This window comes from Biomphalaria glabrata, chromosome 2 (assembly GCF_947242115.1).
Source record: "Biomphalaria glabrata chromosome 2, xgBioGlab47.1, whole genome shotgun sequence".
Classification (NCBI taxonomy): Eukaryota; Metazoa; Mollusca; class Gastropoda; family Planorbidae; genus Biomphalaria; species Biomphalaria glabrata.
Genome location: NC_074712.1, coordinates 10,001,368 through 10,029,222, shown reverse-complemented (window position 1 = coordinate 10,029,222; position 27,855 = coordinate 10,001,368). Strand labels below are relative to the sequence as shown.

General features: G+C 39.8%; 1 protein-coding gene across 3 annotated transcripts in view; it reads left to right on the top strand.

Annotated features, from left to right (window-relative positions):
• Positions 1-27,855, top strand: part of LOC106072317 (paired box protein Pax-5-like) — a 205,106-nt gene that overhangs the window by 50,876 nt on the left and 126,375 nt on the right. For all 3 annotated transcript variants that reach the window (XM_056019066.1, XM_056019065.1, XM_056019063.1), the window contains exon 3: positions 8,138-8,344. In XM_056019066.1, coding sequence (XP_055875041.1) covers positions 8,138-8,344 — 207 coding nt within the window. The remainder of the gene's footprint in view (positions 1-8,137; positions 8,345-27,855) is intronic.

The window sequence follows — 27,855 nt, the reverse complement described above, 5'->3', positions numbered from 1 at the left end:
AAAGAGTTAGCTTCAGCACCCCATTTCTTCATCTTCTTTTAATTATATTTTACTTATGTTAAAAGAGATTCTTTGTCGCTTGACTTAATGTGATCACTGCACAGCGTTCGTGAAACGGGTTCCTTAAACTGTTGTTTTTTTTTTAAGTATTTTCTGTTGAGCTTCTGCGACATTTGAAGAGAACGCATTGGAAACGACTTCTGGAACTCTACAATCTATAAGTTACTTTCTGACGCTAAAGTGTAACTTCTTCCAAACAGAACAAGTTGTAACATGGTCAAGTGCCTAACCCTCCTCACCTCAGGCCTAGCTACTCCAAGAAACAAATGTATCAATTGATCTTGGGGACACCACGGGGAGGTAACCCGATGCCTCCATTTTGTGGGTGCTACTTCTCCGGGTTGTTTTTCTTTGTCGTCAAGATCAACTGGTGCATTGTTTCAATGGATACTGTCAGTCAGGGGACATGGTTGGCTTATGAGGCTTGTCTTAGAGGAGACATTGCGGTCATATTAAATCAAGAAATAAATATGTTTTTGTTTAAAATCATTTTGGGAATAAATAGATTTTTTTGGGGACAGGATAATAAATTTTTATGTCAATTAACATAGGTCTTATGTGTAATTGCAAGTTTAAAGTATAATCCGAAAAAAAAAAAGAAAAAGAGAAATTTCAAAGCCAACAGGAAACACTGGACATCCAAATTATCATGAACAATTTAGGAATAATATTGACCTAGAACATTCTGAAGCTATGTTTGACATATGTGATTTTGGAATTGTAATCTTCTTGGAAATAATGAATCAAAATAATATGTAAAAAAAAGTTGGCTGAAAAGTATAACATGATTGGACTTCAAAAGTAACTAAAGACAGTGACCTTAAAGAATCTCGAACATTTCGTTGTGTGTGCAATGTAAGCGCATGTGGGATGCATGAGGACTTTCGCGTGTCAACAGCCGGAAAATAGGACAACCAAATTTGGACGCTTGGACTAGGAACTATATCTGAACAAAGTTGGACATTACTCTTGAAACCATGAATTTTATTTTTTGTTTGTCTTGGGTGTTTTGGCAATGCAATCTTTGGGGGGAAAAAAACAACACCTATAGAAATTGTAATCAGGATCACCATTCGAAAGTTTCCCTAATCCAATGTTGCTCCAAGTAGATAGTGCGTGCTAGCCGGTTCTTTTAATTTACATAGACCTCAACATGTTTCACTGAAAATCTGAAAAAATTTATTTCAACTGGGAGTTTTGTGTGTGTGTGTGTGTGTGCAGGGCCGGTCCTATAGGTTGCGGGGCACTATGCGAAACGGATTGCGCGGGGCCTAATTTGGGTGGTGATAAGGATAATAAGTGAAAATTAAGATTTTGTATTCGAAAATAAATTCGTCTTTGCATTTTAGTTATAGTTTACTAAGAACAAAATCATTGTCAAATTAACTTTACGAGCCACCTACAGTAGATTAACTCCTGTTTTCCAACAGACAAGCCGATAAACATTCAGATCTGCCTTTTAGATTTACTATTTGTTTTCTCTAAGAGGTCGCGATAGATTTAGATGTATATCTGCATGCCAGTGACTACTGAAGTAAATTAAGTATTTGAAATTCTTGTTTTGGTTAAAATTCGCCTTATTATTACATTTTTATTAAATGAAAGCTGACAATGACGTTTCGTTTGTTTGTTTTTAATCGCGAGTAGAATTGGCGTTTTCCATATTGAATGACACCCCGTAATACCAAATTTGTCTGTTTTAAGGAGACTTGCATGAGTTTCTAGAAGATTTTAATAATTTCAGGAGATTTTCATGACTTTTTCTTATATTTTATAATTTTTAGGAGGGTTATCATTAAAATGGTTTAATTTAATAATTCACGCATAGAATTCGCATAGCGCGGGGCCTATGAAAGCGCGGGGCCCACTGCGACCGCATAGGCTGAAGGGGCCTAAGACCGGCCCTGTGTGTGTGTGTGTGTTTTTTACTTAATAAAAATAAATTTTTAATTTCTTTTAGTTTTTGTAGTGGCGTGGTGGTTGAATGGTAAAGCACTTAGCTTCTGGACCCAGTGGTCTCCGGTTCGAGCCTTTTTATTACTGAATAACAATACATTCAGATCAAATATAAATTTAATTTTTAATGTGTTTTTTTTTTGTAGTTTTGATTTTGAATTTCGGGAGTTAAGATCCCCCTGAGTCCCCACAACTCTAATGATTACCTGATCTACGTTGTGGAAAGTAAATCCTGATGGTCGTTGTGCTGGCCACACGACACACTTGTTAACTTTCGTTCAAAGAAACCTATGACCTTTTTTACATCCTATGCCCAATAGATCGCAAAGTCTGAAAGGGTTACTTAACTTTTACTTTAGTTCTTTTTTTTTTTTTGTCACTGGAAGATTAATTATTCTTCTGGAATACACCGGACTTAACAGAATGAGACAACACATGTTCCGGAAGCTAAAAAATTGGGTTCAGGAAAATTCGCTTTTTTGGAGTGTCATCAGAAAATGCTGACCATGTCCTTCAGAACTGCACTCTCCTTAAAGAGGTCCGAATAAGACTCCTGCCCCCAAAAAATCTATATGGAGAACTGCCTAATCCTAAAACCACTGAGCAGTTCATCTCAGATATTATACTAGACATCTAAACCCTCCCACATAATAACGAGGACGCAAAAGAAAATCAATGCACGGGTGTTTTGAATTCAAATTCGATCTCACTTACCCCCCTTTTGTTTAATTTGTACATGTAGTAGCAAGAAACTTGGATGACCTCCGTGGGGCGCTGAAGGGGACTCCTCTATGGGGCTTCAGGTCCGTGTAGAAAACAAGATGAAACCTTGCTGGACCAAAAGTAAACATGTCGGTCAATCAAGTGCATCATAACCCCATCTGTTGGAAAGATGCATTTCAGCTTATCTTGATATAGGCTTCATACCAATAGAGCATTGATTAGCTTGAACTCTGAACCTGGCCCTAATCAAAACACTGTGGAAGCTTTCATTCGCATCTCATTTTTTTCCCCCTTTGAAACATGTTTCAACTCCAGACAATTTTTGTGACCAGATTTTGTCATCGATGTCACAAAATGCTTGTGGAGTTTCCAAACCTGTTTGTGAGCCTGTTTGGTTCTCTTAAAATGCTCTGCGATCTGCTTTGAGAAACGATCTGTGTGAAGCAAATACACACACACACACACACACACTCACATATCCAGACATTGGCATTGCGGTCTTAGGATCTGTCTCTCTTTCTTTAGTGGAAGTATACGTGTGAAGAGGCTGAGTTGACAACCCCCCCCCCCCCCACTACCACCACCAACTAACCTAACGTTATATATAGTATCACTCCACGATCTACTCCTCGCCCCAGAGAAGTGGCGCAGATTGCCTAGATGAATTGTGAAGACGGTCTGTTATAAGTCGGTATATATGTGGGAGGGTGGGGGTGGGGGGTTAGATCCATTAAGTACTAGATGCGTCTTACCCCTTTTTTTTTAATGTTAAAGTATAAAAAAAACCCGGCAAACGTTGTGTCTTCCATTCAGTGCGTAGTGGGACACTTTCAGAAACATTTCAAAGTGTGGCCTTTTTCCTGTGTCGGTCGCAACAAAACAAAGATGGTATCTTTAAGGGGAAAAAAAACTCATTTCAATACAAGCCCCTCTGCGGCCCAGTTTACACGAAAGAACTTATTTTATATTAGAAAGATTACGGTGAACAAAGGCGGGAAAGGGGGGGGGTGGAAAGGGGGAGGTGTAAGATGCATTATTTAAGATAAACTATAGATCTAGTTACTGTGGGAATCAGGTTTGAACACGTGTAACAGACTATTTAAAAAATGATTGCATTCTACTTGTTGGAAAGGAGGGAGGGTGGGGGTTGCAGTGGAATGAACTGTCACAGGTGGGTGTGTGGGTGTTTACAGTGAGGAATGAACTATCACAATGTCACAAGTCAGTGGTACAGTGGCGTACACTGTCACAACGTCTCGGGCGGGGAGGGGTGCAGCCATAATTTCATGTTGTCGTGATACGTTTGTTTTGATGACGGTCGTTGACTTATAGCACCAGATTGATAGTGAACACCTAAGCCGACGTATAACAATGTTTTAAATTATATAAAACTTGAAACAACTTAAATAAAGTTCTTTTTGTGAGAGAAAAAAAAACCAACTAAATATAACTTTTACTACAATATAGACTTAAATTAAATTAAACAAATCTAACTCACTAGGACAACACGTCTGTACACTCTGGCTTCCTGGAGTTTGTCTCTCGTTCTGAACATAGATGATGACAGAGACGCTTATCTTGCATCACTCTACAAGACTCACATTTAACGCTCCATTTCTTCATCATCACCTTGGAAACGCACACGCAGACTCCATAACAACGTGATGGTGTTTGCATTCGTGAGACTCCTCTCAGATCGTATGATTGTATGTATGCCCGAGACACCCAAGCGCCATACTTGTTTCTGCTGGTACTTTTAATTTTATCATTTTAAACCTTTTTTTTTTCTTTCTGTCTCAGCTGCTTCCATCCGCATACAAACACACGCACACATACAGACACACGCACACATACAGACACACGCACACATACAGACACACGCACACAAATACACACGCACTCATCGGAATCATCTAGATCTCCAGACGTTTCTATCTTCAGCGAAACTTATAAAAAAAAAAAAGACCAGATCGCAGTGTCTCCCCCTTGCCGTGTCTCCACAGATCGTATGACCACGTTAACCTTTCTTTGTCTGACCTCTGAGATTGAATGTCAGTAGTGTTAGATTGTCATATCAACATCTAGATTTAGATATATGACTTCAGCTGAGTAGCAAGACAATCTTTTTAATATATATATATATGTTTTTCTCCTTTGCAACTTCTTTGTGTGAATTTAGAAGGTGGCTCTGTCCCTGTGGCATTTTACGTCTAGAGAGACGATCCTTTCACTTTGCAGCTTTTTGTGTGTGAATTTCGGAGGCGGGTCTGTCTCTGAGGCATTTTACGTCCAGAGAGACGATCTTTTCCCTTTGCAACTTCTTGTGTGACTGAAGAGGCCAATCCATGATACTGGTGGTCACAGGTTGGGCATCTGTAATCACCAGGCGATGATGCACTTTCACCTTTCTTTCTACTTCTGGTGTGTATGCCGTCTGCAATTCATGACCATTCCTTTATGTTTGCCCTCCTTGTGGATCTATCCAGTGCCACTTTTTCCTAACTGTTAGTGTTGATTTTGAAAAGCTTCATATTGCGTTTTCACACTTTAAAAGTGGACGCCCAGCGGCTCCCCTGCCTTCTGTTAGATCGCCATACAGAATGTCTCTTAGAAGTCGACCTTGTGGCATTATATGTCCTGGACCTGGCACCCTGCTCTTCCTCATTGTTTTTATTTTAATCTTGCCACCTTATTTGAAAGATCCACCTTAGGCATTGGAGATGGAAGATATTTTTTTCCATTCTATGACTTCACTTCCGTATAGCGAGGTGCTCATCACACAGGTCTTGTAAACTAGAGCTTATAATTGGTGCTGTCACTCCGATCTTCTTTGTTCTTATATATTGTGATTGGAAATATATCAAATTTTTATACAAATTGTTCTTACTAATTTGGTTGTAGAATCTGTGTGTGTTGATGTACATTAGTAAAGTAATTAGAAATTACTCACTCACTGTTCTTTCTAAAAGATCAGCGGATTTATGTTCAGTTATTTGGTAGGTCGAGCTGGTAAGGAAAAGTTTTTATTTATGGATATATATCTAAAGGCTTCTTACATTCTTTTATGGTTATATTTGATTTGAATATTTTTTTATGCATTAAGATATAAAGAATTTAAATTTCTTGCTTATAGTGTTTAAAATATAAACATCTCTTTAATTAAACTTAATAATGAACATGGAAGTATTCTTTAAATCAGAGGTTCTCAAGTTTTTAAGCTCGGCGACCCCTTTTTACAATCCACCACTCCGCTGCGAACCCCCCCCCCCCCACACACATACAAAAATAGAAGAGTAGACAATAACAATCCATATTTTCGATGGTCTTAGGGCTTAGGCGACCCCTGGCAAATTGTCAATCGACCCCTAAGGGGGTCGCGACCCACAGGTTGAAACCCCTGCTTTAAATGCTAATATTCAGACGTGAGCATCTAACTCTAAGACTCAGTGATGATAGTATGCGTAAAATTGTTACAAAGTTCATAAAACCTCCCTTTGTCTGTCTGATAAAAAGTTTAAACACGCGATTTCTCATACAAGAATTCTCAGATCAAGTTGAAACTTTGCAAATATATTTATTGGCAAAGACAAGACATGAATCGATAAAAAAAAAATTAGTCATTTATTTACTAGTTATTAACTATTTGCCTGTTACCGCCAAGGGAAATTTATTATTCATTATTCATATATATGGCTAAATAATAAATATTTAAGGTTTTCTCCCCTTAGATACTTGTACACGTTTTTTCTCAAACACAAATTCTCGAAACAAGTTGAAACTTTAAACATGTATATATTGTACCAAACAAAACATGAATCAATAAAACAAAATAACCAATTAGTCATTTTATCATTGATAATTAAATATTTATTTTGATATAGCAAAAAGGGAAATAACTTCTACATTTTAGAGATATAATTGCAAATTGTGGATTTTTTTCCCGTTAGATAAGCTTTTTTTTCTTCCTTTAAACGTGTTTGTGTGTGTGTGTGTTACTATGGATACGTTTCCTTTGAACTACTAACTAGCAGAAGTAAAAAGATTTATATAACCTCTACACGTCTGCTCCTTAAGCCAAAATTCCATAGAGCATTTTCTTACTACAAAAAGCCATTGAAGAACTACGTGAATAACGAGGGGAGGGCGAGGGGGAGGTCACGTGTACGGTTCAAATGGTTATCTTTTCATCAGAGCTGTACTAGGGGGTATGATTAGTACTTCGTAGTGTGTACGGTAATAATCCCCAGGCCCACGCCCTGACTTCGTGTTTGTGGCGCCCACCTAACATTTAAGGGCTTCAACGCATTTTGTTTTATTGATCATTTGACAAGCTCCCAAGCCAGTAGTTCGTATCTGAGAAATATTATTGGAGGGGAGGGGGGCGGAACGGGTGTCAACGAAATATCTCCTGAGGAGTTTAATAACAAATGATGCCCCCCCCCCTCTCTTTCCTCGAAACGCCTCATACTCATTTTAAAGATTTGTTAGATTAAAATATTTTGTTTTTGTTCGCAGTACGAAACACACAAAATGTGAGTAAATCGCTGACCTTCTTTGACTTAGTAACGGGGAGTCTCAATACAGAGTGAAGAAAACAAAGACCTGGGGACAGTGGACAATCTGTGAATTTAAATCTAAATCTTAATTCTAATGCATGCCTAGAGATCTGTGTCTCACATCGGCATTCATAACTTCTCAATGGCTGACATTAATTCTGTCTTATACTAGTTTACCTCCCCCCCCCCACTTCGAATTATTATCCATTCAAAGTGAATTAAGCATCGACCTGAAATTTTGATCTTCTACATCCTTACGATTAGATCAATGTGTCTAGAGGGAAAACTAGTTTGAAAATGTCCCTATAGTTTTGATTTTCTATGTCTCTATTAATTACTGTTTACAACTTAACACAGGCACATATCTGGAGAGGGCGGGGGGGGGGGGAAGAGATACAGTTAAAGGTTTTAGAATGGCCTTTCCTTGGTCTCCTTAATTTTTCTTTTATTTGAAAATGTAATAGAATTTTTAACTTCAAAGAAAACTTGTATAAGATATTTACATTTCTATTAGTAATATTGTATCTTGTATTTACATTCATCCTCTGTATTTTGTAAGTGTGTGTGTGTGGGAATACCATTTTATTTTAGATGTTATTTGTTTTAAGATAAGATAAGGTAATTGTTATTGGTCCAATCAAATTGAAATTCAATTTGACTACACTTGATACAGAGCAACCCAGTGGAGCGCAGCGAAATCAGTGGGTGCATAGATCAACTCACTGTGGCGAAGGGCAATTAGACTTTTTTAAATATACGAGCAGAGTTTTCCATTATTTTTTTTTTAACAATTCACTGGCAATATTCAACAAAAAAAAAATATATTTTGTATGCTACTCTAGTTTCAGATAAAGAAAATGGCGCCCCGAACTACTCACCCCAGGGAGTGCACCAGTTCCAACATAACATGAGACAGAGCCACAACACCAACAACAACAACAACAACAATAGCCCCAGCACCACCAACAACAACCTTCACAACGGCAACCACCGCCGACAGGAGAAGCTTGAGCAGATGGAGAGCATTCTTGATGACGATCAAAACAAAGGTCAGAACAAGTTTTTTTCTTTTGCATTCTCTGCCTCTTTTCTTCTGCCTTCTCTGTCTCTTGTCTTCTGCCTTCTCTGCCTCTTGTCTTCTGCCTTCTCTGTCTCTTGTCTTCTACCTTCTCTGCCTCTTGTCTTCTGCCTTCTCTGTCTCTTGTCTTCTGCCTTCTCTGCCTCTTGTCTTCTACCTTCTCTGCCTCTTGTCTTCTACCTTCTCTGCCTCTTGTCTTCTGCCTTATCTGCCTCTTGTCTTCTGCCTTCTCTGCCTCTTGTCTTCTACCTTCTCTGCCTCTTGTCTTCTACCTTCTCTGCCTCTTGTCTTCTGCCTTCTCTGCCTCTTGTCTTCTGCCGCCTCTGCCTCCTTTCTTATACACCTCTGTTTCTATTTAATTTCCTTCTTTCTTTTTTTTCTTTGTACATTTTAACTTTAGACTTGAGACTTTGGTCGTTTTGTGTTATTTAAACTCCAGACATGTAGTCGAACTATACCTGTGTAGACCTATAATTTCTTACTGCAGAACTTAACTCAAACTTCAACAAGCTTCTATTTAAACACGGACACTTTGTATATGCAGCTTTCAACTTCAACTGTTGATGTAGAAAACACAAGTGATCTAACAAGATGTTGAACAATATAGATCCACAACTCACACGTCTCTCTGTCATGGTCTCCCACTGTCACTCCCTAGTTATAACCTCCAAGATCTTGGACTTACACTTAGTCACATGGGAATCTATTCATCCAATACCAACAAATGATCCACCATAGTTTTACTCGTGGTCGCGACAGAATGTAGGTACCTAACTAACAAATAGAAAGAAGCAATGACACTCTATCACCTTAGCTACTTTATAAAGAGCTCACTTGGGCTCGTCCTGGCGAAATTCAAGTCTAAGGATCAAGGGATGCCATGTGTTTTCATAAGTAACAAAGGAATGAAAGCGTTTTAAAAAAAAAAGAAGATTTTCTTTATTAGCGTAGATATATTAGAAAACAAGCTGTGTGCGAATGTGCTCTGGCCTGAGAGAACAGTGCAAGGGAAGTAAGCGTGTAAATATTTTTTTCACTTTAATTGTATTTATTTGATTACTGCCCTTGCTTCTTTAAATAAAAATAGTGTTGGGAAATGGATACAATTTTGTTTATGATCACATATATGTAAAGAAAAATATGTTTTAATTCCTGTATTTATGTATGACACTAGACTTTGTTAATGGGTAACTAACTAGACAAATGTAGTTTTAAAATGTATCACAATAATTCACCAATAGAGATTTACGATTAAAATTGTAGAAATACTATATCAAAAACAAAAATATAATGTATACAAGAACTCCCAGACTTTCACATGATAATTATTAATACAACAAACTTGTATCTTTAAGGAATGAACTATATATTAAACGGAAGATATTGACGCACTGATCAGTGCAGAATCTCTTATATTCCTCTTATATTTTTATTTTTATGCTTCTGGTTATTCAGGCCTGATATCACCGATATTAATGGATAATAGCCCATGTTATAGATTTCATGCCAGTACTTTAGGAATAAACAGTAATGGAGTAAAAACTTCTGATTCTACTAAAGTTTCGACTTTTTTTCTTTAATAATGCTTAAATCTTGTACTAAAAGACTGTACACATATTTACATATTATTTGAAGTTCCCTCGTTACATAACAATGTAACTCTTAGCTCGTATAATATCAAGTATACTAAGCATTCAAATCACAAGGACAAGATGGACAACTTCTCATTTGTTCATTTTTTTTAAAGGGAGGTAGTTACTGCGGAATTACCAAGACCATCTATTTCGGTTATCTCCTCCTGTCAAAGGCATTGTTACCAAAATAGAAACACTTCCCTCTGGATCGTTTCCCCGTCAAGGCATTGCTTTAATCCATCTTATGACATTCACTTGTCATCAATGTTAACATTTATTTTACTTGTATTCTTATTACTTATTATTTTGGTCCCAGTGGCAAATCAAAGTGGAACCGTGTGAAGTAGAAGCATACAAAAACATTGAAGCGTTAATACTGGTATGTTGACAGTATGATAATAATACGACACATTTCGTTCTCCCTCTCTGACTCCATCTCTCTCAACACACACACACACACACAGAGAGAGAGTCTAACAGAAATACACAGAGTCTAGAAATAGGTTCATCTCTGAATTGAAAGAGAGAGAGAGAGAGTCTAACAGAAATACACAGAGTCTAGAAATAGGTTCCTCTCTGAATTGAAAGTCCCCTGTTAACGGTCGTAACGTCTGTCTATTAGAGATCTATTAGACACAAATGATGAGCCTACCTGGTGGTCTGCAGACTCAAATGGTGAGCCTATCTGGTGGTCAGCAGTCACAAATGGTGAGCCTATCTGGTGGTCAGCAGAGGACTTCGATGTCATGTTTGGTAAATGTCTTTCAAAGCATTCTCCTCCCCTCCCCCTCCCATGACCAATTCCCCCAAGGCGTTACAACAGTGATACGTGTATTATCAACTTCAAGAAATCTGAAGTATACAATGGACAGCTTAGTACGGACATTTTCCTACAATGCATGTCTTTCATATCATTTAGTAAACCTATTGCTACCAAAGCCAAAGTACAGTGTGTTATATTATATGTTTAATATGTTGGTTAATTAAAATGTAAATTATAGAAAGATAAATAAGAAACAGCATTTTCATGAAGGCCCCCTCCCCCCGCTTTAAAAAAAACTAAAAACACACTTGCGCCCATGCACACATGCACTTATTGGGCTAGAACCAACACACACACACACCCTTCAATCTCGTGTTGCACAAACCCTCCAAAGCAAGGCCATAAAGCTGAAAACAACAGCTGGAGTTATGTAACCTTAGTCCTAACGACCTGAAAGAGTTATCCCTGAAACACTCCTGTTTTAGAATGCAGTGACCTGCGCTTGAAACCGAAACATTAAGCAAGTAAAAGGTAGACAAAAAAACTTTTTTTTTAAATAAAAAGAGACAAAGTTTATATAAGAGGAAGAGACGCAAAATCACTGCCGTATATGTCAATACTGTAAGATTTTTTTTCCCTTTTTTCTATATAAAACAAAATTAAATGACTTGCCATCAATGGATTGATTCGTATATTGTCATCGACTATGAATAGTTATGTTAAGCTTCAACTTGATCCGAGAATAGGAACTGGGAGATATGACGTGTACACAGTTTGTACCAGACAGACAGACAGACAGACAGACAGAGTGTGTTAATGTGAGTGAACTCTTTGTAAAAACGCAAAATTTATCAACAGCATTTTTTTTTTAAACTTGACCTCATGACACATATGTTATTATGTTTGCTGTGACCACTTGGCTACATAATTGTATATGTTCCTTGCTTGGCTGAATCTGTGTGCATAGATATACTGATGTAGATATAGGATTATTAATTACGTAATTTTCTTAGCCTTTGAAACATAAGCCAGTAGATATAGTCGGGTTGGAATGTTCCTAAGTACAGTAATACATTTCTTAAACAGTAGAGTCGATTATAAGATCTGTGCACTCAATGCTGACAGAGGAATGTGTGTTCTATGTAAGAGTCCTGTATTTGGTACAAAGCAAAACAAACTTTACAAAACAGGCGCTAACGCAGCCAATGGCACTAAACGGGGAAGATACTCTTGGTCTGACACTGCCAGGGCTGACAGGCGCTCTGACTCTCGGCCTCTTTCCGTCTCTGTAGCTGCCACGGTGTTGAAGAGGACACGGGGAATCAATATAAAGGCGGGGCTACACGTGTCAGTCCCCGCCCACTGGCTTGCCATTAGCTAGTGCGGCTTAGCACGTCTTTCACGAGGTTAGTCGTGCGCTCGTCGCTGTGGTGTGTGCGCGCATTTCCTTATCTCGGCACTTTGTACTTGGTGAATGTCCCTTCCTTCTCTGTAAACTAACTTCTGCACACACTCGGATTACCTCATTAAATAATCTGTGGCGTTTTCCTTTCAGATTTATAATTTAAAAAACAAAAATGGTAGAGTCTTGTCAGAATTTCTAAAATAAAATGAATAACTGGCTCAGCCAAGGGTTCAAATCTCCTCTTCGTTTCATATGGGTAGGCCTATATTAGCAATAAGGTTAGGCTGAGGTTTAAGAGACTTGAATTCCATTATAGGCTATTTAGAAGTAACAGTTGTAACCTGGGTTGTAGACATTGACACGGTCAAGATATGATACAATCATGTACATAACTTTGTCCACTTGTCGTATCGTAGTCATGCATGGTCAGACGTGGTCACTTTGCTCTCTGGTGGAGCCCAAGTACACTCAACTCAATAACAAACTTCAACCATGTATTTATTCAGATTTTAGGATTGACCTTCATTACAGATCTAGTTGCTTTGAAATCATGCACTATTTATTTATAATGTATTTCTCTGTAATCATATTTTTCTAACTTGTTATAAAACACATTCCGAAGCATTGACATTGTTAAATTTAAAAATTATTTCTAGAGAGATAGGCGTTAATCTATCGTTTAATTGGTAGAAGAATATTTTTGTTACGTTTGGCAATGGCAATTTATATTTTTCTTGGGGTAGTATTAAGTCGCTTTTTTTATTCCCCCCCCCCTCCCCTGACTTAATGCTTGAACTCTGATCAAAAAGTGGACATAGCTAAACAACACTCGCACGCAGGTCCTAATACACGGGGGGTCTCACGTTTTGAACAATCTGTTTTAAAAGTAGTTGCAGAGAGACTTTCTTCTCACTGTCCCTCTTCTCCTATCCAATGTTGATGTTAGCTCGTTGAGTCCATCCCATCTACACGTAGGCAACAGTACTGACACCAATTTTAAATCAGTAAACCAAAGTCTTAAGTCTTCATTTACATAAAGTTGTTTTAACCTAGCTCTCACTTTCACTCACACACACATAGTCGTACACTTAGCTAACTACATGCGAACCCATTAACGTAACTTTATTAACGTCTCGGGGGTCTACATTCAAGCTCCTCACACCCACCGCAACACACACAAACTTAAAACTAACCAACGTTTCACCCCCATTTCTTGACCAACTCTTCGCAAGGAACTAAAGATTTGAAGCTTATCAGTTTTCTTGTCCTCCTGTGTGCACTGAGACTAGACTTTGTGTTCTCTTTTCTTTTGGAATGAATGGCCCAGCTATGAGATCGCCCTCCTCGTAAGACGGCTCGAACTTTTTTTAAATACTCTCTAGCTAGTGACTCGTTCAGCCAAGCGTAAATAGTGTACATAGATCCAGTGTACATAGATCTAGTGATTGGTAAATATCTCTCTCAAAATGAGTCTCTAATAAATACTGTGCTTGGCGTAGATTTCATGTGAACATGTACTGTCACAAACTCCGGTAGTCTTTTGGATCGTTGGGGCACCACACATGATCTGTTGACAGCGTCTCTCCATTCCTCTCTGCCTGTTGCCAGGATTATGTTCTCTTTTATTGACAGGCCCGCCCATTCATTAACGTTGTCTTTCCGTCACTTCCTTTTGGCTGCCTCTCTTTCTTTCCACTGGTACTGTTCCCTGTAGAAGTGTCTTATGGCTGTACAGCCTTAGCTTACGATATTTGCGAAGGACAATAAGGCCAGAAAGGGGCCTCGATCGCAATTTATGGCCCAGTTTCGGATTTGATTGTTTGTGATGCTGCCTGTGTATACGATACTTAGAAATGTTATGTAGCATGTAGATTACTTACTTTGTGAGACTATGAGGTTGTTGTTGTTGATTGTTGTTCAGCAGACATCATAAGAAACGCTAACGTGAATTAAAGTAACTGGGGTAATAATGAAGATGAATCGAAATGTTATTTTCAGTAACTGGCTCGGAGGTTCTTGAGTCTTTTTGTCAATAACTTGATGCTACCTCTTCGCTGTCTTGTTAAGTAAAAAGTAAAGTGCCCCATTCAGATCTTATGATCTATAAGGCAGATGGTGTAAAGGTCATTTGTTTCTATGGTAGATGGTTAATGAGGGTGTCATGTGGCCAGCACAACGACCGATCGCTTTTACTTTCCCCAACTTATGTCAGGTACCCGTTAGAGATTGGGTGGACTCAAGGGCGCCTTAAAATCACGAAAATAAAAAATCGTGACTTTACCTAGCTTTACCCCACGGCCAACACGACCCCTATGCGGTCTTGTGTCTATCTTTATATTCTATCGTCCTAGTGTTAGGTCAGAGCAACAATAGAAGTCTGTTTCCATAATAGTGCGGTGCGCAACAGATATTTTTCTAAAAACAGCAACACATTAGTTGTGTATTCAGAAGATTTAAAAAAAAATAGATCTAGATACTTGAAATCATGAACGCATGAACATGTTTACACAATATACACATTTTATCCTTGATTTGCTCTGGTCAATAGTCTACTTTGTATTGGTCCAGCTTGCTAGTGGACTTTACTTGAATGCACTGTGCTGGTCAAGTCCTGGTCTAACTATTACAAGTTATTCGGAATACAAAAAAACGTTTATTTTATAAACTTTTTGGACTTTTTAGTAACGGTCCAAATCTTTCAAAATCTTTGGGACATAAAATGCATATATAGCACAATGTGTCCAAAGGTCAAATGTCACTTGCTTGAGCAGACGATCCTTCCCGTCATCCTATGCGTCAGTGTTCAACGCGTCCTCTTCCTCTGAGCTGGCAAGTCGAATGTTATTATGGCAGATCGTCTAGAATCATAGTAAGTCATTAACTTCTGTGTTAAGTAAACACTATACGAGACAAGATTCGGTATATGATTATTCATAGAAGCCAATTTTTATCCTCAACTTTAAAAAAAAGGAAGGGGGGGGGAGAAGAACATTTTTTTTCCGACAAAAACCTTGATGAAAGAGAAGTTGGCCGAGCGATGAAGCGATAAAGTCTACCTTGTCGTTGAGAGGTCTGATACAGCACTGGAGACCTTGACTCATAGTTTACCCCCCCCCCCAACCCCCAGCTGGAAATAAACACTAAATTGTTCATTTACGTGATTGTTTGAGGCTTTTACCCTTGAGATTCTTGACCAATGAGAACCTCTCTCTCTATCAGAGACACACACACACCGGGGATGTATTCTCTCTCTCTCTCTCTCTCTCTCTCTCTCTCTCTCTGTGTTACATATATCTTTGATCCCGGTGATGCCATTCAATGCACTTGAAACCTGCCGCCATCTCCGTGGGTGGTTCTCCTTTGCATTCCAGGTGACACCACAATCATTTATTCCCGCCAACTGCAATGAACTCAATTCCATATGGCACCACCACCATGGGAAGAGGACGCTTTCCTCACTAACGTCTGTCTGACACTGTGGAGGCTGCTGACAAAACAAAATGTGGCAATATTAAAACTATATTGAGACACCATCACATGGTATTAACAATATCAACATGACAAACAAAAAAGGTTGCCCTATCTGACTACCTCACCTCAAGAAGGGGCAAGTCTGTCGTTGTGCCAAAAAAAAAACCCCCAAAATATGAAATATCAAGGAGGGGCAAGCAAATGAAGGACCTTTCATTCACCACAATCCATCGTCAAACGTCGGCGCTGTTGCAAAACAAATGTCCAACTATTTATACCTCCAAACTATGTGCCCGGGTTCGAATTTCCAAACAATTAAACAAAAATTTGTGCATGGAATCAATTCAGTAACACGAAATTATATAGGTCACAGCCTTTAAATAGAAACAGTGCAAGCTCTGGGGCGACATAGCAACGTACTAACTATGGACTGTACACCAACTCATGGCATACTCTCTCCAAATGTCAGTCTCACGATGTTATGGGACCGAGAGACAAACATTAAAACATAGCGCGCGAGACTTGTTGACATTGATTATAATCATTAGCTGGAGCCTTGCTAAACTTAAATTCGTCTGTATTGCCGTTTCGCAATGTCTCTTGTCTTGTGAAAAAAACAACACAAGTACTTGTTAGAGTGCGTCCGTTAGTCAGAGATTTCGTTCTGTTGTGCTAGAAAGTTCGATTATTGAATGTTTGTGGTGGGAAGGGAGGGGTAGGGGTGGGGGGAGAGTGCGGGAGTCACGTCAGAAAAAAAGAGAGCTGACCCTAAAAAACCCGCAGTAAATCTCAAACATTCCTACGGTCCATACATCGACATTGCATTTCCGGTGCTGTGTCTACCTGCCAATCATATTGTTCACGAGAATTGGCGGGAAGTGACGGAGAAGCTGGGGGGTGATACGAAACGAAATGCGGCTAGCTTTTGACGCGCACACGATTCAAATCTGAAAACAGAAAATCGAACCAGCTGTTTATACTAGAATATAAATATTTATAACAATAATAATTTAATTTTCATTGACATTTCACTATCTGATAGCGTTAGAAAACATAAAATATGGAAACAAGGCTGGGTAAATTAAGCGAGGATGAAAGTTCAATTAAAATAGTGATATACCAGGTCGTGATATCAGATGAAGAGGGACGATAATTGACCTAACATGTATATTCGTGACCCTGGACTTATCACATTGAAAGGAGACACCTGACTTAAAGGATATCTTCATGACCTTGAACTTATCACATTGAAAGGAGACAACTGAATTAAAAGATATCTTCGTGACCCTGGACTTATCACATTGAAAGGAGACAACTGACTTTAAAGATATCTTCGTGACCCTGGACTTATCACATTGAAAGGAGACAACTGACTTAAAAGATATCTTCATGACCTTGAACTTATCGCGTTGTAAGGAGGCAACTGACTTAAAGGATATCTTCATGACCTTGTCACCTTGAAAATTGAAAGATGACGTAACATATATCTCCGAGACCCTGAACGTAGAGACCCTTTCCATAACACCTTGAAAGATTTTTGTGTCAGTGGGCGGTAGTGCTGCAGACTTACCATGCCACTTGCAGATTTGTGAGAGAAGATTTTAAAGTGGTGACTATAGTGAACTGTAGCCCCCTTTGATAACGCTCTGCCCAGGTTATGACATCGAATTTCTGTTACTTCATTATGATAATAATAATAATACTAATTGGAGTTTATTTTTAGGTTACTAGTTGATTGATTAACTCGTCAAAGGGAAAACTAATATAAAACCAAAAACTATGTGAAACAAAATATTTCATCTGTTTAATATAGACCCTGTTGGCTAAAGCGAAGATTCGGCTGTACTGACTTTCCAGGAATGAAGATTTGCACCCATTTTCAACTACAAACGAGTACATTGGATCTTTATTGGCTCTTGACTCTCACCCAAGAGGATCCATCCATTCTGGCAGTTTGAGTTTGGGGGCAGGAGAGAGACTCCGAATCTACAAAGGGGTCATGATGACTCACCTTGCCAAACATAACAACATAGATTTCACGTTTTGCTGTTTTACTTTAGTGTTGAGATATGGAAGAGTCACCAAGTACCTTGCTTTGGTTTTCTTAAAGAGCGTTCACTCTCGTTTATTAAAAATAATAAAATGGATGTTATTTGTTTTTTCTTGGGGGGGGGAGAAGGGGGGGGGGTTTAGAAAGAGTCATTTCTCTCACCTGTTACAGCAATGACCGTGAACCAACCGCCCTCAGGTCTTCCTGTTAACCCCTGTAAGTTCGACGTCACTCAATTCTTTATTTTAAAAAAAAAAGTGTCTTGAAAGGGTTAAACTATTCCAAGTTCAACAGCTCGCTGGCCGAAGTTTGCTAATTTTTTTTAAATTTTGGTGTGGTTTTGATACTCCCAACCTAAAATGACGTCAAATTGCGTTATTTGAAAAAAAAATTGAAGTAATAAAAATGGTTTAAAAGGTGAGGCATTAAACACGGCCCATTCTTTGGCTGGAGAACAAACTATTGTGCTAGAGTTCCTCGGCGCTGCTGTTGCAGCCACATCTGTGGATCAGGTCTTGTTTGTGGTAGGTGAGAAGGTTGCGGTTGCAGCGGATAAGAAGTGGAGACACTCGCGGGGCTGACTTCGCCCTCTGGCCCACCTCCCATTCTTCATACCTGTTTTACTTGATATTGCCTCACGTTCGCCATGCGCCCGCTACAAACGCCCTTTTTTTTTTTCTCACATTTACGGACTAAAAAAAAAAATACTGGTGTTGGGGGAACGGGGAGGTAATAATAAAAAAAAAGCAAACTGCTCACTCATTGTCTGCCCCTGTTTGTGGCAGAGACTTCTAGAAACATGTGTTACAAGGCCAATGCCTTCTTCAGATAAATGGATACCTCTTCCCCTCCCCCACACCCCTTGATTAATTTTCAATATATTCTCTGACCTGCGGGTTCGATCTGACTTTATATAACAGAGGTAACTCTGCTCGCCTTTCAATCAAAGAAATTTAAAGGGGACACACACAAAAAATTGTATAGAGTGATCTTCCTTTGCTCAACGCCATCTTTTCTTTTCTATGAGGGGTGTACGCCATCTTGTTGCCTCCTTAAAACTTCATTTCTTTTCGCTTTTTTTTTTTCTTGATTAGTTTTTTTTTTTTTTTTTAAACTTTCTCTTCTTTTCCACGTCTTTCTGGCAGAACAAAAAGACCTGGTCTATTCTCTTCACTCACAGGAAATCTGTCTCATTGCGTAAAGAAACGAGCCGTGTTGACATTGTTAATACCACGTGCTGGGGTCTCAATATTGTTTTAATATTGCCACAGCGCTGTGTTAGTCTTAAATATGATTAGGTTAACCACACGTGGCAAGAGTTGGGCTTTTTTTTTTCTCTTCCTCCTCCTCCTGGTGAAGGAATATATCTATCTACTCTAACGTTGGATTAATGTTGGGGTTTTTGTTTGTATCATTTTATTGTTAGATAATAGCGTGCAAAGGGAAGCCATCAAGTGTGAAAAGCAGGGGCGGTTATTCCTTACACAGTTTCAGGATTTGTTCTAAATGCAACATTTTACTTTTTTGTTATTGTAGATAGCCCTGACAATGGAAGACTTTGCGTAAGTCTGTCAGCGACATCGTTTAAATGTTGCACTATTTGTTTAACTCTAAACGCCAATATTATCAAATATAATCAATACTTCTGCTAAAACTTAACATCTCAATCAAATTGAGCACTTCCCCCCCCCCCTCACCCCCACACCAAATAAAAAAAGTTACGTGTTAGTCTGGAAGACGTTAAATCCTTTTCCCTTTTAAACCAGACCATCCCCCCTCTCCCTTTGATAGTTTCCCCCCTGGTTCTGTCCCTTCCTCTCCTGTTCATTCTAATCTTAAGTTTTTGGGCGGGAGAGAGTAGGGGGGAGACTATCGCATTCGGTCTAATTGGCTTGATTTCATTCAATTAGCCCCTGTGTGGACCGACAAGGGACCGGGTGGCCTGGCCACGGACATGGGGGCGTGAGTTAAGGCCCCAGGCTTCTGCGAGACTGCCCTGATATTGAGCCCATTTTGCTCCTAGATGACAACCAGTGGTCTCGCTTCATTGGCTCGGCAAATTGTCTTTGGCAGTGTCACAATGTTTTCAGACTAGCCGCTCTCCATCCGCTCTCTCTGTCTCTCTGTCTCTCTCTCTCTCTCTCTCAGTCTCTCTCACTCGTTCTCTTTCTTTCCTTCTTTTTGTTAGTCATTTTCTAACTTCTGTCTCTGTCTGTCTGTCTGTCTGTCTGTCTGTCTCCCTCAGTCTCTCCCACTCGTTCTCTTTCTTTCTTTCTTTTTGTTACTCATTTCTATCTCTTTGTCTATGTCTCTGTCTGTCTGTTTCTGTCTCTCTCTCTCTTTTTCAGTAAACTTTCACTCATCCATATTTTAAGGTGGATAAACATTTGTATCTATACATCGGAGAAAGGACCGACTTATATTCATCTCCATTTTAGTTAACTGGAGGACGCGGTCCGGGGTTCGAATCCAGGTGAAGACTGGGATTTTAAATTTCGGGAACTTTGTGCGCCTCTAAGTCCACCCAGTTCTAATGGGTAGTTGACAATAGTTGGGGAAAAGTAAAGGCGGTTGGTCGTTGTGCTGGCCACATGACCCCCTCGTTAACCGTGGGACACAGAAACAGATGACTTTTACATCATTGGCCCTATAGATCCCTATGTCTGAAATGGGACACTTTTTTTTTTAATTTGCTAGATAATATCACATACTATATTCACACTAAATGTCATCACAAGCTCGCGCTCGCGCGCGCGCGCGCACACACACACACACACACAAATACAACAACTAACTAATGTGACACCATGGTGCCACCCTCCCTTCTCCGTCTCCTGGCAGTCTCTCTCTCCCTCTCTCTTTCAAGTGTAGACCTTTTTACTTTTATAATGCGTTGACTGGGTCTTCAAGAAGATTAAGGCTCAAAGCATTTCACATTTTGACCTTGACATCACACGACGTCACCAAGCGTCCACCTCTCTTTGATCTCCGGTTTATGTCCGTGTGTGTGTATGTGTGAGTTTTCGTGTGTGGAGTATATGCTACACACACACGAACTTTTGTTATGGGTTTTTAAAAGAGACGTATGTCTTCGTTATTCTAAGAACAATGCGTCTGCATCAGGACATAATTAGACCTATAAACTGTTTTAACAAGTACATCTTTTGTATCAAATGAACTGGCCATTTGTTGTTTTTTTCTAATTGCGATAGTAAAAAAGAAGTGTTCAAAGATCTGTTTCTTGTGTTCAAAGTGACATCCTGATGTCTGATGTTCACCTGATGTACTTGTGTTCTTTGTGGTCATTACTCCCGACGTTTGATACAGGTCAATGTGTATAAAGCTTTAGGGGGCGGGGGTTGCGTCTGACAGAGCTGCTAATGAGATCTTTGAGGTCTTTGTTTTTTTTGAAGTGGAAGTCTCTGGCGTTTAATTTTGTTTTAAAGTGTTGGTTTGGATTTGAAAGTTGCTTTTCTTTTTTATTATTTACAAAGACAAAGGCTGTTTGATTTTCTTTTACACAACTTTTTTCAGAGCTTTGTTTTTTTATGAGACGCTGGATCGAGAGAGAGAGAGAGAGAGAGAGAGAGAGTTGAATAGTAGATAATTTGTTAGTGATCATTTTAGAGAGGGAGACATAGAGAGGGAGACATAGAGAGGGAGACATAGAGAGGGAGGCATAGAGAGGGAGACATACAGAGGGAGGCATAGAGAGGGAGACATAGAGAGGGAGACATAGAGCGGGAGGCATAGAGAGGGAGGCATAGAGAGGGAGGCATAGAGAGGGAGACATAGAGAGGGAGACATAGAGAGGGAGGCATAGAGAGGGAGACAGAGAAGGAGGAGGGAGACATAGAGAGGGAGGCATAGAGAGGGAGGGGAGAGACATAGAGAGGGAGACATAGAGAGGGAGGAGGGAGATATAGAGAGGGAGAGAGAATGATTGTGAATAAAAGAGCAGAAAAGGGGGGGGGGGGTAGTCACAAATTTGATGGTTGTCCATCGACCAATTAGGAATAAGTTTTTGATTGAGAGAGACGGAGTGAATTATTGAGAGAAGTTTAGAGAGAGAGAGAGAGATTGAGAGAGTTGGTCTCATGTTTATATTTTACAAATAAGTGTCTGCTGTTTCACAAATCCCTTCCAGTCAAATCTCCAACGACCATCATGGTATTGTAGGACACTCACGCGCTGGTATTGTATTATTCATCGCATTCCCGCGCGTGATCTATATCGTCTGCCGTCCAAAGGTGTTCCAAATGTGAGGGTGAAAATTTGGAAGCTGAAAATTCGGGATGTGTTGTGAAGGATAAAAAAAAAATCGGGTGGGGGGGGGATGATAGGGGGGGGGGGATTCTCAGAGAGTCGCAGTCTAAAACTCCCTTCCGTGACGTCACTGGAAAACCGGAAATTGCGCCATAAATATCTGACGCCCCTGGCCCATCGGTATTGTCTAGTGCTACCCTAACCACACCCCACGCCCTCTCTAGGTTTCCTCTGGGACGAGCGATATTTCTGATTGCTTTTTTATTCCCGCCTGTGCAAATCACTACGTAAGATTAATCTGCGTAAGCTGCGCCCTGGAATAAATCACGCCGCAAACGGGCAAGACGGGGGAGAGAGCCTCGTAGACCTGTCCCCGCAGCGATCACCAAGACATTCCCCCCGCACACTTCGGTGTCCAGTTTCCCATTAGTCTTGTTCGAGGGGGGGGGGGGGTTAGGAACCGAACACACTTCTGGTCACTAGTCGTATTCAAAATGCTGGCCTTGTTAATCCATCAGGGGGGTTAATCTGGAAGTGGAGAGCGAATTTCTCGTTTTGTCTCACCACGTTGTCGCCCTTGTGTGTGTGCGCGCGTGCGAGTGTGTGTACGTCGTGAATTCTGGTGTCTCCGAGACCACATTTTATTTGTGTAGATTCAGATTGTAAAATTCCCTGAACATGCCCTTCACCCCAACTGTGAATTTATCCCGGGATACAGCAACTTCATCAGCTACCAACTTGAATCATACATCACGACAGTAAATTATAGTGTAAATCTGAACGCCAACAGTAATGATACATACACAACACCAGGTCACCACCTTGCTACTACATCAAGACCAAGAAATGGAATGTTGGGTCATGTTGTAGATCTAGTGCCGGCTCTAAAAGTGATAATGTGAGGCGAACGTGTCACCCCCCACAGCCGAAATTTGACAAGCTTGTCTCTGTGGTTTCACGAGGATGAGATGGGCGGATAGAGGAGAAAGGATACAATGTTTTTGTTTGATTCATATACTATTAACCTCAAAAACTATTTGGCATTACGAAATTATGAATGAATGCTATATGCATATTCCTGGAGTACCAAGACTATTGAGAGAAGAAAGTAAAGAAAATATTGTGTAATATTAATAAGCTTTGAGGACTCGAGCTAGCACCTCCAAACCGGCCTTCATCACCTACCAGCGATTTTGTTCCAGCCTAACATCTAACTTGACTATCCAAGACACCCAACAGCAGTGTCATCTGGTCCCGCGTCGCTACCCAGGTTCACAGAGATACTTCTATAATCTAGATAAATTGATTTAAATTAATATTTATCTCATCTTTGGACTCAAATATTCATGAACTTCTGTACCTGAATTCATACTTTGAAATGAACTAAAGGCGAAAGGGTCTCTGTCAAAGCTAATATGCATATAGCGAGGCGAAGATGCAGGATTGCCTTATCGTTCTTGAACCCCTACCTTACCAGACAGCACCAAGCAGTCGAATTCTGCGCAATAAAGGGAGCCTCTGACGTAACTTCCGATCCAATATTAGGATCGCTGAAAAAGCTGCAAGTCCCAAATTTAAAAAAAAATTGAAGTGAAAGATCGTTTATTGTCATAATCTATTATTTACATTTTCTATTTATATCCCGATACTTTTTCCAAGCTTTAATAGTGTGACCAACACTTGCACTGGAAAACCACGTTCTGGAAATCAATGTATTTAATAACAAAATTTTATTACTCAAAAAAAATAGATTTTTTAAAAGGTTATGTAAAGGAAAGAACTACACATTTACAGTCTTATATCTCTATTGTAAGATTCATTTCCCTTTCTATATTACATTTACAGTCTTATATCTCTATTGTTAGATTCATTTCCCTTTTCTATATTAAACAAAATTATTTTATTACCACAGCTTCATTAATTGATTGGTTAATTGATTTTGATTGATTTTTTTTGTTTTGTGTAGGGACAATGAATAATTGTGCCAAGTTTTAACTTGATCCAAAACTGGGAGGTGTGAGAAGTAGCGTGTACAAGATTTTGTACCAGACAAACAGACAGACAGAATGTGTTGATACAAGTTGTGTAAAAACTGTTTCTTGTCTGGTTATTTCATCTCCTTGTTTCAAAGCAAATGTTGACATCACAAACAAGTTTTCTTTTTTTTTTTTAAGACTGTGGACATCCCTTTTGATGGGGTCATGCATACACAGTCATTGATCTCCCACACCAATAGTGGAGTCTTCTTTCCACGCTTCAAAGCGGCCTGACTTGAACCTTTCCTAGCCATACGTACTGAAGACGCTCACCTGGCCATGACGTGCTTTGCTCCAAGCGCGACTCTCTGAAGATAATCTGCGATTATGTATATGCATAATGCACAATTGCATGTTTAACCTATAAGTATTTACTATAGGCGGGTTTCTCTATCCCATAATTTGTACTGATTTGATCTCTTCCTATCCCACAGTCTCTATCTCTTCTTTTCCTTTTGCTATCCCCCCCCCACCTTTTTTTTTTTAATTTTTATTAATCATTTTCTTTCTTTTTCTTTCGTTATTGCTTGATTTTAACTTCTTTCCATCTTTCTTTCTTATTTTCTTTCTTTATTGCTGAATTACTTTCAATTAGTTTCCTCTTCATTTCTTACCTTTGGTTCATTTTCTCTTTAACTTTACATCCAGTTCTCTCCTTGCTGCTTGTTACCGCTCCTATCTTGCGACTGATTTTGAAGTCAGATCACATCTGATGGAATATCACCTATTTTTTTGTTGTTGTTGTTGTTCAGGTGGGTGGCTGTGTGAAATTTTTGTGCGTTGTAGATAGAGTCTACTGTGGATTCGCACCAACAGGAGCATACCTAGCTAGATTAGCAAGAAAAATGTTTTTTGTCAAAAGTTAGAGAGAGAGAGAGAGAGAGAGAGAGAAAGAGAAGGTTAACGCGTATAGTTTACTTTCCTGGATCTCACTAATTCTAGCCCCTCGACACCCTCCTCCCTATTTGTCATGCTCGCCTTCTCGTCATGAAAATTCATGATCTGGGGGCAAACCAACCAACGCGCTCATCCACTCACCCCCCCCCCCTCCATCTTTGCCTCCCTTCCCCGTTTTTTTTTTTTCTTTTCCCTCTCTTCAAGTCGTTGAAATTTCTTCTGATCCAAAAAAAAAAAAAACTTTGACTTTCTCGTGTATAGCCCCTTCGGTTTCAGTAACTGCCCGTCGCTTGGCTGCTGCCGCTGGGTTTGGAGGTAGAGGAGGAGCTGGTGGTGGTGGTGGTGCCGCTGCTAGTAAACTTACTCCAGCTGCACCAGTCGTGACGTAACGAGGCGGCCCCCCTCGCTATCAGATCTGGGCTCGACACCCCCTCGGAGTTTCTTGCCTTGTCTTGTTAACACCAACTCGCTAAATCGGTGCAGCGGTGGAGCTCGTCTCTCCTTACCGCGACTACGTGAAAAGAAAAAATCAACTATAATATATATATATATATATATTTAAAAAAACAACAACATTTCGCTGTGGTTTAGTTATAGATCTTGTAGATAGAAGATACCGTGCATTACTTGCAGTGAGCAGTGATTTATTTTCTTAGCAGCAATTTTTATTGTGAGTACTAGAGAACAAAAATTCAACGCGTGTTCTGCAAAGGGAGATTAATAATACAGTTTGATTGTTTTGTATTCTAGAGTGATCTCCTCCTGAAGTAAGTTTGATTTGTGAATATGGTCTTATGATACATTCAAAGTTGTTAGCTGTAAGAAACTGTTAATTATAGTGTTCGATTTTTGTGTTTAATTCATAAATTGTAATTGTTTTTCTTTACTAATGCCAGCAATTATTGATTTAATGAACCGCTGTTAGCTTTATCCATCCTTCGTACTTTATCGCAGGGGATTTCAAGTAGCGAAAAGTTTATTATATCAAATTTGTATAACATCCGAATGGAAGCAACTTTTGGAACAAAGCGTGTAAATCTGTTAGCTTTGTGCTTTCACTGACGTTCTGTTACATATGTCAGTGCAGTGGATAAACCTTATCGTTTTGTTAGGTGAATTTGCTTTGGGTCAACAAACTTTATTTGTTATTTCACACCACACTGTTGTCGCTGAGTGGCTAACGTGGTGGTCGCCAGCTCGAGTTGTCCTGCAGTCATTGTTTGGTTTTTATCTTATGGTCAACTGTTGTCATCGAAAACTCGTGGTCATTATGCTCGGGCACGTTCTGTTGGCCGCGTCGAGTGTCCACCTCCGCCGCTCTCTCGTGAGGTGACCAAGCAGTTGTAATGTCTTGGACGGCGATGTCATCAACATTCACCCCCCCCCCCCAAATCTCTCCCTGGTGTTAATGACATGCATCACGCGCTGATGACGCATGTTTCTCAACTGACCGCGCTAAGGTGCGCAACACTGACCCCCGGTAATGTATTCTCCTGACTTAGTTAATGACACCTGTATGTCCGGTACAGCTCCAGTCACGGGCGCGAGGTGAATCTCGGGGAAAATGTTACGTCTGCTGCGGTGGCCAGTGCGTGTCAGTGAGTGGCTAGGCCTCGTTGTGGAAACCATTGTCCGGGTTGACACGGATGATTGACTTGTATGCTAATGATGGGGTCACACTCTACGTCCATATACAGACTTTCTGTTTTCTTTCTCAATGCTGTCTGTTCAGGCTGAACATCAACTAGCAATCGAAAACTTTTGATCTGTTTACATTTTAGAAAAGTTCTAGAGTCTAGTAACCGTTAGGGCGCCACACATAATCTGTCGACCGTCTTTCTCCATTTCTTTTGTCTTTTGACTTAAATATAATTTCTTTTCAATGACAGTTTCTAGTTGTTTAAAAAAAAAAAAAAGCCTTTCTGTTCAGTGGTTGTTGCCCCCTTCAGGATTTGAAAGGTCTTCATGAAAATGTCTACAGAATATAACGCTACATGCTGATCACAGTTTGGGAAACAGTGGAGGTGAAAAATGTAAATTTGACATTGACACAATTAGAGCTGGACATACGCCATCACGTAGATAAATGACCAAAGCTGACCACACCCGAAAAAATAAATGCGTCTCTTTTTCTGCGTTAAAAGGAAATGAAATTTGGTATAACTCTTTGAGTAAAGTCATGGAGACGAAATGTTCTGGAAGGATCTGAACGACTTGTTGACGCATGCCAGGGGCCTCAACGAACTCGAGTGACTAATGTGACTTTGTGGTTGATACGTAGTCGCTACTGTTTCATCTATTATAATCATGGTCAACTATTGGTCTGTTAACACTCGTGTCAGAATAGTAAAGATCTAACGCTATCGTCAGGGTGCCTACATTTTAAAACCAGCAGTTGGGTTCGCCAGACTTGACACTTTGGCGATTATCTCCGTCTCGGTCATCATGCTGCAGAAGTGTACTGCATCCCCCTCCCTCTCTTTTAAATCAATCCCCCCCTCCCCCGGCCGCGAATGTATTGTCCCCCACGAGTGTGTCGTGTATTATGTCCTGAATTCTACAAATAATTCCTTAAAAGCTGCTCGCCGCTCATAAAACTATTAGGTGCTCGCAAAACTTGTTGTTGTTGTTTCCCCCCTTCTTTCACTTCTCGTAGAATATTCCCCCCCCCCCCCAACCGCATTAGAGAGACGCAGAGAGGACTTTTAATTTCTTAGCACCAAGAACGTCTTGGGGGACTCTGGAAGCCACCATTAGGGCGCCGTCCCACGGGAGTCCGGCAACCAATTCAAGACGCTCGGAGTTAATTATTGGACGGAACTCTTTCCATTTCTCCATTATCAGCAAGCCAGAGGTTGTCTTTATTCAATTGTTCTACGGTTTTGGTTTTTGCGGTAATTTTTATTTTTATTTTCGTAACTAGGTTTTTTTTTTTCTTGTTTTTGTTTCCTACTAATTGT